The sequence below is a fragment of the Mus caroli genome, unplaced genomic scaffold, assembly GCF_978045245.1.
Source record: "Mus caroli unplaced genomic scaffold, Mus_caroli_1 scaffold_12, whole genome shotgun sequence".
In the NCBI taxonomy this organism is placed as follows: Eukaryota; Metazoa; Chordata; class Mammalia; order Rodentia; family Muridae; genus Mus; species Mus caroli.
In genome coordinates, this window is record NW_028227267.1 from 74498103 (window position 1) to 74515210 (window position 17108).

A 17108-nucleotide genomic window follows, 5' to 3' on the forward strand; every position below is an offset into this window, starting at 1 on the left:
TTTCCTTTTTTGAGTGAAGAGCCTGTTTTCTCTCTGGCTACATCCTTGCATACAAATCCCCTGCAAATTATTTTTCAAATTCCAAGGTTCATTAATTTAATTGAATCTGTTCCTAGTTTTTAATTAAATCTGCACTTCTCCCAGTAACCTTTGGAGAAAGATAGAAGCCACATTATCATATTGGAAAGAACAGGATCGCAGAGCAAGACCCACATGAAAGCGAGCAAGAACAAAAAGCACCAGGCAGGTTTTCGTACAAATTTATTTTTTGTACCAAAAAATTAACATTCAGAGACAATGCTTTTATTGTACAGTATAATAAAATAACTTTCACTAAATTAAAAAGTGGATTGTTTTTTGGCTGATAAACTACAGTACATTTTCTATTGAAAAAAAAAAGAAACAAAATTTACAATTTGTAGCTCTTGTAAAAATAGACACCTGTTCAATAATTGCACAAATACTCCTGACAGATTTCAGTAGCCTATTATGTATCCTTTTTGGCTATGTCAGCTCCTAAAGTCAATTAGCTTCTAAATTTGAAAGGCACCAGGTGACCAACATCCTACTTATTATTCAAGGTATTCATTTTATTTTTATTTATTTATTTATTTTTGCTTGCATAGGCTTTACAAGTCTGAAGACTCTATTAAGTTAAAAAGAATAAAGAAACAAACTACATGTGGTCACCAGAAACAGTATTCTGTCCCCTTAGCTACGAGTACCTTCAGGGGAATTACAAAGTGCACCAGTTAAATACATCTGTACAGTTAAAACATTAAATATGTCAACAGTGAGACATTTTTAAATATTTTGAATCAAATACTATAGCACAAATATAATTTACAAAACTTTGCACAGAAAACATTACACCTGAAATATAACTTTAGACATTATATAAAAATACATATATTTTTCTCTCCTCATTAGAAAAAAAAAGAACTTATTTGCAGGCCCCAGCTCAATGTAACAATTCAAAAGAACTTAACCCTTCACGCTATCGTTTCTCTGCAATGACACGGCATCCTCTTAATCTCCAGGTTCTCAGTGGCACATGTCCCGGGGTTAGACCCAGACACTGTGACCCCCTTCCATAGCTCACATGTAATTTTTCATAAGCATCGGAATACCTCTCCCAATCTGGTTCAATTCTAGGAATTCATTACAAAAATGGTAAAACCGTTGTGTAATCACCGTGAATCTAACATCCCCTATGGACTTTACATATACACAACCTGTATAGGTTCAAGAGAGAGGACCGTGAGTTTCATACACCGTGGGCCATGTCCCTTAGTAGTCTTACACATGTATAGACATCATCCATGTTTTAAGAAGTTTCCAAACATCTAGGACATCCATGCTCATGCTCCACGAAACGAGCCTCAGTCTATGTCCTGAACTTTGAAAGCCCCAAAGTACGTCGCATCTTGATCCGGATCCAGCAGGGAAGGGTTGGACACCTGAATGCTAATTTCTTCACCAGCTCGGAGCTTGAAAAATCCCCCAACATTTATGGAATAGAAGTGGAATTCAGAATTGCCCGACCAGTTTTTTGTGCTCCCTCCTTTCATCAGGTTATGAGAACTTGGGATTTTGATGCTGGTTTTAACGACATACACCATCAGCTGAAGGTAGTCTGTAGGTACGCTTCCCGATGTCTCGTGATGCCGAAAGCAAATGTTGGCGTACAGGTAATAGAAGCCATCTTGGTTAACCCTTAGTTTTCCGTTGCTTAACGTCATGTTAGAGATCTTGGCCCAGCCTCGATCGTGGTACCAAGAGGACAGAGTGACTTTATGGGAACCTAGAGAGAAAAAAAAGGCACAGGATTTAGAATCCACTTCTTGGATGAGAAAAGTTCCTCATTATTTCCACAGGTTGGTGGGGTAGCATCATACACTAACATAACAATCCTGATTCCAACACAGGAACTTACTTATACGCATTTTCTATATGGGCCTGGGTGCATGCAGATGTACTTAGTGCATTCTGTCAGGCACTGTAAAGGCACAAAACCAAAAATCCTCTATCCTGCCCTAAGGAAGCTATAGGATACTAGTGATGGAGCAACATGGTCCAGGAAAGCAGCAAAGCTTGGGGGAAATACAGAGAATTGCTATGAGAATGAGAGAGGGGGGCGGGAGGGAGAGAGACAGAGACAGAGATACAGAGAGAGAGGGAGAGAGGGAGAGAATGCAAATTATTCCCACAGAAAAGGATCAAAACTGACTCCATGTAGGTGCTACTGAGCATAAAAAGGAGAAAATTGAGCCCCGTGGACAGGAGCGATTCATTCCTAGTTGAAAGAGGGTAACGACCAGAGTCACTTCACCTTGGAAAGAAACCAACTTGTATAGGAAGAGAATCCTTCCTTCCATCCTTCATATAGCTAACCTTTACTTAGTTTGTGGTGGTGGGGGTGTAAAGGAATGTGAGAATCTGGGTTGCAGAAGCTCTGCGGAGACCAACCCTCCAATTGTGTCACTATCTGGTATCCCCACCTTAGCCTGGGCCATATAACTCGGTAGCTATCCCCAGAAGCCACCAAGCTCCAAGCTTCCCAGCTCCTCAGCATCATGTAATTGCATTCACACATTGTAAAGTCACTCCCAAGTTCCATGTTCTCCTACAACCCCTTCTGGTCCACACAATGAAATGACAAAGGGCTTCCTTGCTACTGTTTTTGGAGAAGTTCTACAGAACCTTCTAAATCAGCTGTGTGCCCAATGGTTTTCATAGCCCAGGTCCTTGATGTGTATAACTGGGTTTTTGAAATGTAAATAAAGAAAATATCCAATATTTTTTAAATTGGTGATTCCTCTGTAATAAATCAAACTATTCCATATGTGTACCAATGCAGACATTTATTATTCTACTGACAAAAGTAATAACTGATAGGGTGAGAGTTTACAGGACTCTGGAAAGGTCCAAACCACATCTTTTCCCCAGGGATTTTATGAAGAGTTTTACCAAACTAACACTGCCACCTCTCTGATGTCAGCAAGTCAAAACACAGACAGGTCTCAGACAATGGGAGCAGAGGATAATTTGTTTCAGTAGCATAAAAAAAAATGTTGGGTGCCATATTGTCTTCAACTTGTTAGTCTTGAGATAGTAAATGACAGAAGTCAGTCAGGGAGACCAAGAGAAGGGAAGAACTACAAGTTCTTGTTCATGTATGGAAACTAGGAGACACACACACACCCCAATCATACAAACAGAAAGGGCAGTATTGGTGACTGAGTGAGATGGAAAGTAAATAAGATCAAAATACATGACATATTTGAACAAACATGCCATTATGAAACCTATTGCTTTATTCAACAATATACATAAATAATTTTATAATTTATTTAAAATAAATATAATTTATTTAAAAATAAATATAATTTATTTTTAAATAAATATAATTTATTTTAAAATAATATAATTTAGCCCAGAGACTGACATTGAAGCCACCACCCCATGAACTAGATTCCAACTCATGAAAGGACAACTCTCTGGTTTGGTGGATCCAAGGAGATCCTTTTATTAACAACAACAACAGCAGCAGCAGCAGCAGCAGCAATAATAATACCACCTACGTACCCTACAGTTTATGAGAAGGAATACTATGGCCTGGTCTTGGGAAGACTTGAACACCTATATCTTTCTCTAGAGAGTCAGAGGATGAACCAAAGATGGTCTATGGTCTCTTGGATCTGGTGATCTAAGGACCTCCAAATCAAGCTACAGCAGACTGAACAACAGGTAACAGAAAAAGTGGGAGGAAAGAGATGAGGCAGTATTCAATCTACAGTGGGACAACCCATCATTACATGACCAAGGAAACAATAGTTCCAGCTTCCAAAGAGGACAGGTGTGTTCTCAGACTTCACAGCAGGGCTGCTACAGTCACCAGCCTCCAGGCTCTGGGCAGCAATTGTCCTCCTTTGCCATGGTAGATCCTATCCCAGCTCTCCCTGGAGTCAAATGTTCCAAATACAAACATCACACTAGGGTCCCAAGTGAGTCAAGATGAGAATAGAAAAGCTGGCTCACTACATAAGCGCTGACATTGTAACTCCTCCAACCTGGTAGATAGCCACCTAACCCATGGACAAGGCTCATGAAATTCAAGATATTGCCATCTCACATTATCCCATGTTGCCCCAGCTTCTCTCTGTCCTGTATTCCATTCAATTGCTATTTATGTGTCTCTTAATAGAGACAAGTTAAATCACTAGTGTGAAGTCCCTTCTTTCTATGGGATTGGCTAACTCACATTGGAGTGAGCTGCCAAGGAAGACAAAAAAGCAATACACAGTCATGGTGAGGAAAGACAGGAACCCTGATCGAGTGCCACTTCGAGTCCAGTGGAAACCGCTATGCTATATATAATATGCCTCTCTGCTTTTCTCCATTCCCGTTCTCAAGCCTTATTTCATCCTGGAGATCTGACAGGGGCACCTGATGTGGCGCTTCCTCTGGACATCCACTCTGCCCATAGTGCAGAAGAACTCACTCCATCCATAATGAAGACTTTCCCCAAGTAGCAGCCCCTCAGGATGCTTACCGCTGACGGAACGGAAAGCGAGCATATAAAGATGGCCTGTCTGGTGCTGCGTGCTATCAACAGGGTTGACTTCAGTGACAAGGAGCTGCCCAAACTAAACTGAAGAGACTCCTGATGCTCAGCAGAGCTGAGCTTGGTGAGAAAACAGGTGAGCTAGAAAACCAGGAAGCTTTGGGTCCAAAATGTCCAAAAGAGGGGGCATCTTGGTGAGAGAAACTCTACTGGGCATTGGGGAGTTCACGGAGCCTGCAGAAGAAAGGCTAGAAAGTTAGACAGAGTGGATAAAAGCACTCACCAAAGATAACAGTCGGCAGAAAGACTAGAACATAGAAGGGCGGAGGGCGGAGGGCTGCCCTGCCTGCCAGGACTTCTATTGCTAATGAGGCACGCTGAGGACCTCTTCGCCCAGTCTGGCTGACCTCCTCAGCTCTCTGCTGGGCTCCTGGCTGCTAGAGGTTGGAAAGGGACCTCAGCAAACATTTAGCCTGCAACAGCTTCCTAAGAAAAATTATATATTCTTACCCTACCCCCAAGAACTTCCGAGTGCATTTTACTCTAAAAAAGTTAAAACCTCCTAAGTTAACAGTCCACGTACAGTAGGTTCTGTCTCCTCCTGTGTAAATAAATATATAACAGTGTTCCAAAATAGCAAGTCAGAGCCAGCTTCCTCTGAATCATTCAGTACTGGCCAGCTTTGAGAGAACAAGGGGTTAGAGGGGCTGTTGGCCCAACCAGAACAACTAACTCTATTCTCTTAAACAGAAGCATAGAGTGGCTCGTTTCCCTGCATCCTAAACCAAAGAGCTGTCGGAACAGAACCAGGAGCTTTGCCTGGGTTTTGGCACTGAGTAGATTCTAGGTGCCTGCAGAGGGAGCTTTATAACTAAAACATGCTTGTGGTTGCCAAGCCGACTTTGGCACACGCTCTCAGGCAATATTTATCCTATGCCATTTAAAGTGAACTGAAAAGATAAATGCAGGGTACAGTCACAGCACACGCAGCCCGCACACTGGTATTAATTTGATTGCCTCTGTGAACATGCAAACTAGTTTCCCCACTCGGAGAAAATTAGTGAAGCACCACCACCAGGCCCACGCAGACAGAAAACCTGTCTATGGAAGTAACTATGCAGAGGATCAGAACAGGCAGCCTAGAGAATCTCCTGACAGTTCAAGAGGTGATTTCTCACCTTCTGCACCTTCCATCAGGAAAAAAAAAAATATCACTATGGCCTATGCTGTAATAATGGCTGGAAACTATTTATTAAAAGATAGATTTTTATTATTTAAAAGACTCAAAAAGTTTAAACTCAGGAAAAAAGGAGAAAATTCTGCCTTAAGCCATTTATGAAACAAAGTGGAATTTACATAATGACTTAATTAAGTTCAAATAGTAATTTTTAGATCACATCTACTGAATGTAATATGGTCCCTCCCCACCCCGAAACATAGTATGTATAGCCGCCCTACAAAAAGGACAGAGCCTTCCTGATTATTAAGACTGAGGCGTAGATTGCAGTACTTCATACAAGGTCACAGGCAGGTCACAGACCCACGGAGACATTAGAGCCCTGTCACTGGTTTCCACACTAATCTACTTCAAGCAAAAATAATGTGACCCTTGGAGAAGTGCCTTCCGACAACGCCATCCTAGCACACGTGCCTGCGTCTAGGATAATGCACGGCGCCGAGCTGAGAATTGAGTCGAGAGGAAGGTCAGTTTCTCCTCCTGTAACCACAGGGACCTCAAACAAAGGGCAAACTGTGTGAAGCACTGTGGTACTGGCTGAACAATCTGAACGATAACTGCTACCTTGCAGTGAGCTCAAACACCCACTTCCGTCCCTGAGAGTGAATACAGAGATGATATGACAGGATGTGAGGGAATGAACACACACTGAAACACCTCAGCCACTGGAGGTGCGTGGCATGCAGGCCACAGTGGTGCTGACACTGAAGCTCAGTGATCACTCTCGCATGATGCTCTCTGTAATCTTTATCATCTTTGCCTAGCTCGGGGTGAGCAGCCAGTGGGGCTCTGTGATGACTACCTAGCGCACTGAGGTAGCTACAGGCACACAGCTCTGGGTCCTCATCTTCAAAAGTAACTAGGTCTCTGGTCTAATAAAGTAAATACTTATTATTCTGGGAAGATAAGCATAAGGAAAGGGGTCAGAAGGTCTCAGCTTCCAGAGGACTGTTGTCACCTGCTAGCCCCCACACAGCCTTCCTAAATGGGGATGTCTCTGGCTTCCTGACTGCAGCCATCCACCAAGGAAGTAGGCAGTGAGGATCCATTTGATATCAAACTCGTCTACTTCAGAGGGAAACCGGATGGGAACTGTGAGCAATTATACGTGTTCCCACCAACTGGCAGGAGCTCAAATACCCACTTCCATCCCTGAGAGTGAATACAGAGATGATATGACAGGATTGGCAAGGTAGGGTTCAACTGAAGGGTTTGCCGCCTCCTCGTGGTTTAGAAGGTTTGAGTAAGTCCACTGGCCGAAGAATGAAAAATTGAAACAATGTTCTCAGGCTGGGTGGAAATGTAACTTACCCGATGGGATGCTGGCAGCATTGATGGTGAGGTGTGCAAATGGCTGGGCCTCAGGCTTGCCTCGCTGGGTCACATCTAACCATGAGCCTTCCATCATAGCTGGGGATGACAGAAGTTCATGAGCTTAAAGACTACCACCCGTACAGGACTTCAAACACTCATTTAAATTACTCACAATTACCTGGAGCTCCTGAGAAGCGCTGTGGCCCCACAATGTGTTGCAGTTCCTGAAATAAAGGAGAACTGTATTCATAAACTCATTCTTTGTGTAAAGCAGGGGAATATATATATATATATATATATTTACACAGGACTACCAGATGCAAAATCAGTTAGGATGCTTTAAAATGAAGCCAGAAGCTGAGAGGCAGCAGAATTCCTGGATCTCACATTCCTAGCATCTGAGCTCCCAAAATGCTTAAAAAGTCCAACACACACACACACACACACACACACACACACACACACACACACATCACCACCACCACCACCAAACAAATCCTTTGAGGCAATAAAAGGAAACAAAGTTAAATTATAAAACAAAACAACTGAGCATAATTAATATGTAACAGGTACACAAATGGAAATGAAGTGTATATAAAATGTATTGTTCTCTTCAGTCTTCAGTGGGTCTCTTTCTGTGGAATTCAGTAGTGAGTTCCTATTATAATGCAGAGGCTCAGCCCACAAGTGAGAGAATGATACCTGGCTCCCAGTAGTTTTTTTTTTTTTTAAGTCAGTGTGTTTAAAGTACTATATGAAGGTCTAAAAGCTTTTAGAATGCCAATAATTAAAATACTGTAGGAAACAAGTCTAGATGCATAAGCCAGATGAAGATTGAGTATAAGAACATAGGAGTAGATAACTGCATATTTATCCTGCGCTCCCAGAATGAAGCCTCTACCAAGTGACCATGTGCCCACCCAATTCAGACGTTAGCTAACAAAATATCCCATAAGGCAGAGCCGGTTGAAGCTCTAGTCTTGCCTTGGTTCAGATCATGGCTTCAAGAGCAGACCAGTCAGGATGGTTAGATGAGGTAATATAGGTGAACACCTAGCCCGAGTGCTCAGTAAACCCAGATACCTGGAACTACCAACACAAGATGGGGTTCCAGTTCACACTTAATGGGATAAATACTCCTGCTGACTGTTACTACCCCACAAGGTCTAAAGAATAGATCACGTAGCAAGAGCTTTCCCTATGTAGACAGAAAGGCTTTCAGCCTTATAGTCGGACCAATAAATGGGTAGATAAAATGACATGAATTCAATTCTGGTCAATGAGAGATAAGATTTTATTCTTCTTTATTGTTCTCTCTGCCTTCAGACACCCCCAAAGGAGATAAGAATCTATTCTGTTTTTCATAACTCTTAGAGACACCACTGAGGTCACATATGGTCAGCCTCTCTCTGTCCTGGCCTACCCCTTGGTCCCTGTGCAGCCTGAAGCCCACTGTAGGGAATGTTAAGCAGATGGTGGCTTCCTGCGTTAGACAAAGCAATGGCTCTTAGTTGGTTTCCTTTTCCTCCCCACCCCTGCTGACCTCTAGTCCACAGGTCTCTTCTTGGGATTCCCAATGGTATCCCAATTTCTGGAATTTTCTGATTTTGCTTGATTCACACACACACACACACACACACACACACACACACACACACCTCATCATAGAAAAAATATCAAGAAAAATGTCACTGTGGCCAGGGCAGTGACACTCAAAACTGGGGGTGGTGCATGCTGACCTAAAGGAGGGGCAGGCAGGTGCCAGCTGCAGGATCAGGTAGTCTGAGATCCAGGAAGCCTGGGCTGGAGTCTCTGACTTGAATTTCTAACACACTAGTAGCTGCTGCTGCAGTCTCTACTGAGATCGACAAATCCCCTTTGAAAGGATTTCTACATGGGCAAATGAGGAAATGATCTTAAAGCTTGAGACCCAGACCAAGCAGCAGGCTGAAGCCCCAGATTAATGGGAAGGGGTATTTTTCTCCCTCTCCACTGCGAACACACTTCCCTTGCCCATTTAATCAGTGGCTTCTAGGTCAGAGCTGCCACAGACCCATTTAGTTACAAGAAAATTCAATAAATAGCACCTCTCAGAGGCACTTTCAATGCCTGCTGTCAGGGGAAGAAAGGGTTCATGTCCCAGGATGAATTAGAGCGCTCGTTAGAGACCCAGGGAGGTGACGCTTTCCTGTTATTTCTCTAGAGAACCCAAGAACTGTAATTCTTCTCAGACATTCAGAAAGGAAGTTTCAATACCAAAAAGGGATCTTAGGATGAATCTGTGACCTCTGGTCACACAGACACAATACTCTAGCACGTATGTCTCCACGCCAATCTTCTGAACCCCAAAGAAATCGCTATTTGTGGGCAATCATAAACATATCATTCTAGTAAATCTATAATTTTAAACTGTCTTTGGGTTTTGAGATGAATAAAAAAGTAATCTTAGCTGAAGGATAGCTCAGTTGGCGTAGTGCAACCAAGAAGTTAGAGTTAGAGGTTTGTTTGATTGATTTAAAAAAAAAAAAAGAACCTGGAATATTAGACATTGGTGCACTCTTGTAATCCTCACTCTCAGTGGGTCATCCCAGCACACAGTAGGTAACCTCTGCACTCAGTAGGTCATCCCAGCCCTCAGTGGGTCATACCAACACTTGGTAGGTAGGTCCAGCACTTAGTAGGTCATCTCAGCACTCAATGCATAATCCCAGCACTCAGAAGCTCATATTTGGAATTCTCTGGACAGCCGACCTAGGCTAATCATCACTCTTCAAGCCAATGAGGGAAGGGCCCTGGTAAACCATTGTGTGTGGCTTCTGAGGAACAGTGACCTCTGGCCTCCACACACATACGCACACACACCCATACACTAGTGCACCCTTTCACGTGCACACATAAATGTCTTCTAAGTAGGACTTGATGCTTTCCCACTGGGGGACACAGCTGCAATTTAGAGAAACCTTTGGAGTTGCCCTGGTCCAACTCACAGCCACTGGTCTCAAATCGCACTGATATTTTCCAAAGAGGCTGCAAGGTGGACTCTAACCCATAGCAGGCATTGAGAAACGGGATTGCTAAATGAGTGTTTTCATGAGTCAGGTCCTCTCAAAGAGTTACATTTCTATCCCACACATTGAAACATAGTAACTCCTTATGTTTTCAGCCAACCAAGTTTTCCCTTGTAGTATCCTTTAGAATCATATGAGACGCAGAGAGTAAACATCCCAGAAGCCTGGACAGTTCTTAGAGTATGGAACAGAGCAGAGTCCTCTTCCCTCCCTAACACCCCCCCCCTTGCCTAGATCCCACTATCAAGTTTTGCTCTAGAGAACCCAGTTTTCTACCTGACTTCCCTATCTTAGAAGATCAACAATCTGCCTTCCCAGAACACAGCTACCTGCGAAACACACACACACACACACACACTCACACACCTACCTTGATTTGTATAAACTACCCAGGACAACAAGAATCTTTAACCTGTGAGAGCTAATAAGAAATACCATGAATTAATGAACGTGTTTATGGTCAAACTGTAACAAGTAGTCTTTTCAAAAAGATGTAATCATTTTTAGATAAGCATAATTTAGGCCAAAACTATAGCAGCTTCCTTTACCAGAACAAGGAAAGGGAACAAGACAGAAAGAAAAGAGGAAAGGGAATAAAGTGGGCATCCGCCCAAAAATTGCAACCAAGTCAAGGATAAATGTTCGGACACAGTGCCACCTAGTGGACATTGTCCCAATTGACAGTCCCTGGATTGCTACAGGTTTTCCAATGGGGAAGTTTCAACACTGAGTACTCTGTCAAAGTAGATTACATTTTTTTTTCATCTTTTCTGTCAGAGTACATCTGCAGAGACACGAAAACAACTGATTTGATTTTTTTTCTTAATTTCAACTGTAGTTTAACTCATAGGAAAAAATGCTGGGATTTCACAATCTCTCCTCCAGGGAGCACGGCATACAAAAGATCAATTGTGTAACTGTGGTCTTGACTTTCTGCGACTTTTCTTAAACAGGACATCCAAAAAAGTGTGGTTCCCAGGAGTGTGATAGCGAAAGCATCCAGTCTCCTAGGACCCAGCTCCCTTCAGACCCCTGCATGGCCTTTTAAATGATTTAGGAGGGTTTTTTGTTTTTTGGGGTTTTTTTTTTTTGCCAAACCCAGGAAATAGCTGCTCATCTTGAGAAGTTGGGCCCACTTATGGGAGGCCACACTGGCAAGAATAAATACCAAATTCTGAGTTGTACTTGAAAGTCCTTGGCTGGCAATAGGGATTTCAACACTTTCAACCAATTTCTAAACCGCCTTTACAAACTGCCAAATAACCACTAGGAACAAGACCCCGAGTATATATAAGATTAAATTGGTCTTATATTTGTTTGACTGCAATCTGGATACCATCCTTCTAAATAATAAAAATATATGTCCCAGCTGCCTAGGTTCCATGTAAAAGGTCAAGTTACTGGAGTCTGGGTTTATCAGACTGAAATCCCATTTGGACTGTGATAGGAATCACGTGATCCATTGGTACCTGTCAATCAAATCACGGGAGAAGCAATTTGTACAACCAGATGCTCCCGACACTATTGCACCAGTCAGTAGCAAGGGTCTCAGGTGGCTGCCTCCCTCTGCAATACCACAGCAGCTGCAGGGACATCTGGCTGGTTGAACAAGGATTTAACACCCCGCTTGCCAGATATAATACAGGGTTCATACACTTGTTAACATATGTAATGCATTCATTTTAACATCTTAATGATACCCTTCATGTAATTCTTCTCCAACCTAGTTACAAGAATAGTGCATTCATCAGCCAGTTAGCACTTGAATGCCACACTCCCGGCTCTTTCTGGAAATGAATAGTCCATTTCCCACTCCTGCTGGGAAGTCCTGCGGACTTCTCCTTGGTAAATAGCTCAGAAATCCCATCTCCTCCTCCCGGGCCAAGGCTGCAGCATCAAGATCCCATCACTCCTCAGGAAGACAAATGCCTCTTGCCACCTACTCTCACAGTCTTTGTGCCACAGACAGATGCATGGATGGATGGTGGCAGGAAAGATCATCTTAAGTGCAAGGGGAGCTTGTCCCTCCTCTTCTTGAAATCACTTGGTGACTTCAGGAACAAGTACAGCCCTAAGGTTTATAAGGCCCCTCATGACTGGGCCTCTGTGATATTGCAAGATAGATGGAGAGAGAGAGAGAGAGAGAGGGAGAGAGAGGAGGGGGGGGGGGAGGGAGGGAGGGAGGGAGGGAGGGGGGGGGATAGGAGCATCTTCTGTTATTCATAAACCTTTTTCAACCAGACCTATTCATGCCAATGAGATAACGCAAGGGATGGGAGCTGGTTGCCAAAGCAACCAAGTACACGATTAGGAGATAGGAATTTTGCAAGGCGTATCCCACTGTCCTTCCACATCTTAAGACTTAGAAACTGTTTTGGTCAAGGGGAAAACTGGAACACTTGCTATCTGAAGTCTTTGGGTGTAGAGAAAGCAATAAGCTGTTCACTGAGCTGACTGCCTGGCTTCATAGCTCTTCCTCCGCTGTGGGCCACCTCCTCCCTCAAGGATGCTGGCAGCACTGTGGGTAGATGCTGGCAGCACTGTGGGTAGATGCTGGCAGTACTGTGTGGGCCCCATGGAGCTGTTTCTGATGGTGCCGGGTGCCAGAACCTGGCTTCCCATTCATGGGTACCATTGATACCTGCTGCTCCTTTTGCTGAACCTGAGAATCTCAGAAGAGAAAAGACCAAATCCACGATTGTCCAATTAAAGCAAGCAAGCTGTAGTTTGGGATGCACCGTGAACTCGCCAGCCAGATGATTCACCCTAAGTCTCAGGATTCGAGAAGCAGCCCCTGCTGGCCTCATGAAGTTCCTTTTTTTTTTTTTTAAAGAAGAGGTAAGGTGTTCACAGGGGTGAGAGTTGGCTGTTATATACATTGTTAGAAAGAATGATAGGGATGGAACGAGGGTACAGTATACATCACGTATATGGGGTTGCAGTTTACATCAGATTTAAGAAACGGATGCTTGGTTCCAGATCCTGGGTCAAGGGACTGAGATGCTTATCTTACACACCAAAGCAGACCTGGCCTCCAGGTTCTCCCAGCATCCCTCAGTCCCTAGCTGGCATACTCTGCCCCCAGCCGTGAACTTTCCAGCCCAGGGGCTGGGCTGCCCTTCCCTTAGGGGCTCTCCTCTATATAATCCAGACATTTTGTTCTCCTCCCTCTCTTCTCTCTTCTTTCTTCTCTCTTCTCTCTTCTCTCTCTCTCTCTCTCTCTCTCTCTCTCTCTCTCTCTCTCTCCCCTTCTCTCTGTTCATGCACACTTTCTCTCTTTAGTTCCCCCCTCTCCTCTCTCTCTCTCTTCCAATGGCGACTTCCCTGGCCTCCTTTCCAGGGGCCAGAGAACTCGCCCAAGAGTAGCTTCCCAACAAACCTGTCTTTAATATAATCTAATCTGGCTTGAATTGGCTCATTTGACCAGCGGAGAAATAACTTATCAACAGAAACCTATTCTTAATTACAAATAGAAACCTTAATTTGCAAGGACTTAACATAGGACAAACAGGAACTTATTTTTAACTGTCTTAAATGCAAGCAGAACCCTTAACCTGCAAGGAATATTGTTCCTGTTTTGGTTCCCCATTGACTTGCAAGGTATATCGTTCCTGTTTTTGGTCTTGCACCTAGCCAGAATGCCCTAGTGGTACCTGCAGTGAGTCATCTTTAGGCACAAAGCTTTTTCACCTCCAAGACCTGGAAGAGCTACTATCATGTCGCTGTACAACCCCTGCCAGAGCAGGACTTAGAATCCTTATCTCAGCTCTCCCTGACCCTAAAGCTCATACCCAGAGAGAGATGATTATTTGTCCTCAGGATGGCGCAGGTCCTTAGGCGGAGTCATTGAGTCCCCAAAGCTAAGAACTGTAGAGCCCTCTTCTGTCTTAGCAGGTACATCACCAGAGATGCCCCTCACCTTAGCCCCGGGAGAGCTCTCAGAATGAACACAACTCCTCACCATCCCCATGAGGGAAGGATGAAGTCCAGAAGGGCATCCAGCAGCTCAGGAAAAGAAGGAGAGGGCAAAGGCAGAAGGGGTTTCTAACCCACTGAACCTGAGAGTCGGACCTCATCCTGCTCTCTGAGCCAATGCCATGGACGTCTTTGAAAGCTCCTAGTGAAGAACTTGGCCGTGATGGCCACATGGGTACCATTTCTTCCAGGAGTGAGCGGAAGAGACATTCTACAACTGCTGATGTACTTTCTACACCGAGAGCCCGAGGAGCTACGCGTCCTTGTTTTCATAAAGAAGAGTGATGCTTTTCCTGGAAGGGCAATGGGTACTCTGGGAATAGAAAATTAGTTTTTATTGTTTAACCTTCATGGTTTAAATGAGGAAGCTTCTACAGTGGTTAAAGGTCTCCTTGGGCTTTGATTTAGCAAATGCCTTATGACAGCGGTATTAGTCTTCGTAAAAGCCCAACTTTAAAGTGTCTTCTATTGTGCTACTCATTTTTAAAGGGGAGGGGGTTATGCAGGGGCTCAACAGAGGAGTGCGGCGTGCCTTTGCTTTGCTGTGTCCACAGCAACAAGAATGCCAGCCATACACTAGCAGAGCTTTCTACATCACCAAACACCGCCTCCTCACAAAAGGATGGCTTCCACAGTCTCCCAGCCCTGTTCTTGATACTCTATTCATAGAGTATATTCATAGAGTATATAGGAGTCCCAGAGCAGCCAAGATGTCAGACCAGCCACTGCAGACACTGAGGAGGACAATGGAAAGAGGCCATCAGAGAAAAGCCCCTAACAGGCTCACGGCTACAGAAAGAAAGCTGCCCTCTGGAAACAGACTATACTGGAGAGCCACAACCCTAACAAATCTTATGAGTGTACAACATGACTTGCTTCTGATAAGTGACTAGCGGCGTGTGCTGACTTGTTTTATGTCAACTTGACACAAGGCAGAGTCATCTGGGAGATGGGAACCTCAATTGAGAAAAGAACGCCTCCCTAAGATGGAGCTACAGGCAAACCTGTAGGGCATTTTCTTAATGAGTGATCAATGGGGGAAGGCCCAGCCTGGTGTGGGACCATCCCTGGGCAGGTGGTCTTGGTTTCTATAGAAGGCAAGTGAAGCAAGCCATAGGGAGCAAGAAGCACTCTGCTGTGTTTTTCCTATCAGCTCCTGCCTCGAGGTTCCAGCCACTTCTAATTTCCTGCCCTGACTCCCTTCCAGGATGAGCACTGATATGTAAGTCAAAGAAACCTTTTCCTCTCCAACTTGCTTTTGATCATGGTGTTTCATCATAGTGATGAAAACCCTGCCCATGCACAACGTGACACATAATTCAGGAAAGATATGGGTTAGTCACTCATTAACTTTGTGCTTCAAGTTGTATTACCACGTGCCTGCCACTGGGGGCATAAAAGTCACAGGTCCTTGAAAAGCTCACCTGTGGTGAGTCAGGCCCAATCTGGATGCATATAGCTGGTGTACAGATAATAAACTCCATGTGTATCCGAGACGGCCTCCTGATTACATAGGCAGGTGGGCAAGCGTTAGTGGGAGCCTGTTTTGAGAAATGCCTGCACTTCATTATGAGAGACAACTGGAAAAACGACTAGACAAAATGGGCTGGAAATAATAAAAGAGCACACACAAGAACCCTAATCCATCCATGTATCCATCAGGTAAATCCTGCTTGGATGTTTTGTGAGGAGACAGAATCCACAGCAGGCCACCAGTCAGGGAAGAGTCGGTGGGCAAGAGTTTAAGACCATCCTCAGGCTCCTAGCTTGGTGGTGTAGTGACTAAGCTGTCCACTCGGGAGGGTAGACCAGAGGTGTAGCTGAATGGGCATATGGAGAGGACTTCGTGTTCTGGAAGAGTCTTACCCTTAGCATTTTAAATTGGTGTTTTGTTTTGTTTACCACAGCCATTGCTGTGATCACCACTTGGTATTCCCAAAAGGCCAAGGCCAAGAACTGGAGTAGCCTCTTAATAACCAGGATGCTTCCTAGAATGGGCTTCTTCTAGACCTTGAACTTCAAGCTCAACAGGCACTCCATATCAGGTCATCTCTGATATAGATGATTCTCTCCAGCTTCTAATACTACCCTTCCACCAACCAACTCCATTCTGTTTATCATATTTAATTTATTAAACAAAAAAGGGCTGTTCTGTCCATCGGTGGCTCTTAGCACTTAGGCTGGTTTGAAGACATTATGGGGTCCATCCTTCTGGCTATCAAGGCAGAACCTCTAGCCAAGGCACTGGGAGCTCTTAAGCAAGGGCCCCAAGGTCACTGAAGATGTAGCTATTGTAAAACACAGCCCCCGGACACATATTCCCATCTGTGATGGTTTGTATATCCTTGGACCAGGGAGTGGCACCATTTGAAGGTGTGGCCTTGTTGGAATAGGTGTGACCTGGTTGGAATGGGTGTGTCACTGTGGGTGTGGGTATAAGAACCTCACCCTAGTTGCCTGGAAGTCAGTCTTCCACTAGCAGCCTTTGGATGAAGACATAGAACTCTCAGCTCCTCCTGCGCCATGCCTGCCTGGATACTGCCATGCTCCCACCTTGATGATAATGGACTGAACCTCTGAACCTGTAAGCCAGCCCCAATTAAATGTTGTTGTTTTTTATAAGACTTGCCTTGGTCATAGTGTCTGTTCACAGCAGTAAAACCCTAACTAATACAGAAGTTGGTACCAGGAGTGGGGTATTGCTGTGATAGGCCTGACCATGTTTTTATTTGAAAGAATGTGGATTTTGGGACTTTGGATTTGGAAAGCAGTGGAATGCTTTAAATGGGGCTTAATGGGTCATCCTAGTAGGAATATGGAAGATTTTGTTGCTGGGAGTAATTTGAACTGTGTTGACCTGGCCCAAGAGATTTCAAAGGAGAAGAATTTCAGAATGTGGCATAAAGACTGGTTTTGTGGTATTTTGGTGAAGAATGTGGCTACTTTT

General features: G+C 44.1%; 1 protein-coding gene across 1 annotated transcript in view; it reads right to left on the minus strand.

Annotated features, from left to right (window-relative positions):
- Positions 1-1262: 1262 nt before the first annotated feature.
- Positions 1263-17108, minus strand: part of Tnfsf11 (TNF superfamily member 11) — a 32254-nt gene continuing 16408 nt past the window's right edge. The window contains exons 3-5 of the mRNA XM_021182380.2: positions 7297-7342; positions 7116-7214; positions 1263-1804 (exon numbers count right to left, since the gene is read on the minus strand). Coding sequence (XP_021038039.1) covers positions 1383-1804; positions 7116-7214; positions 7297-7342 — 567 coding nt within the window. The 3' untranslated portion in view covers positions 1263-1382. The remainder of the gene's footprint in view (positions 1805-7115; positions 7215-7296; positions 7343-17108) is intronic.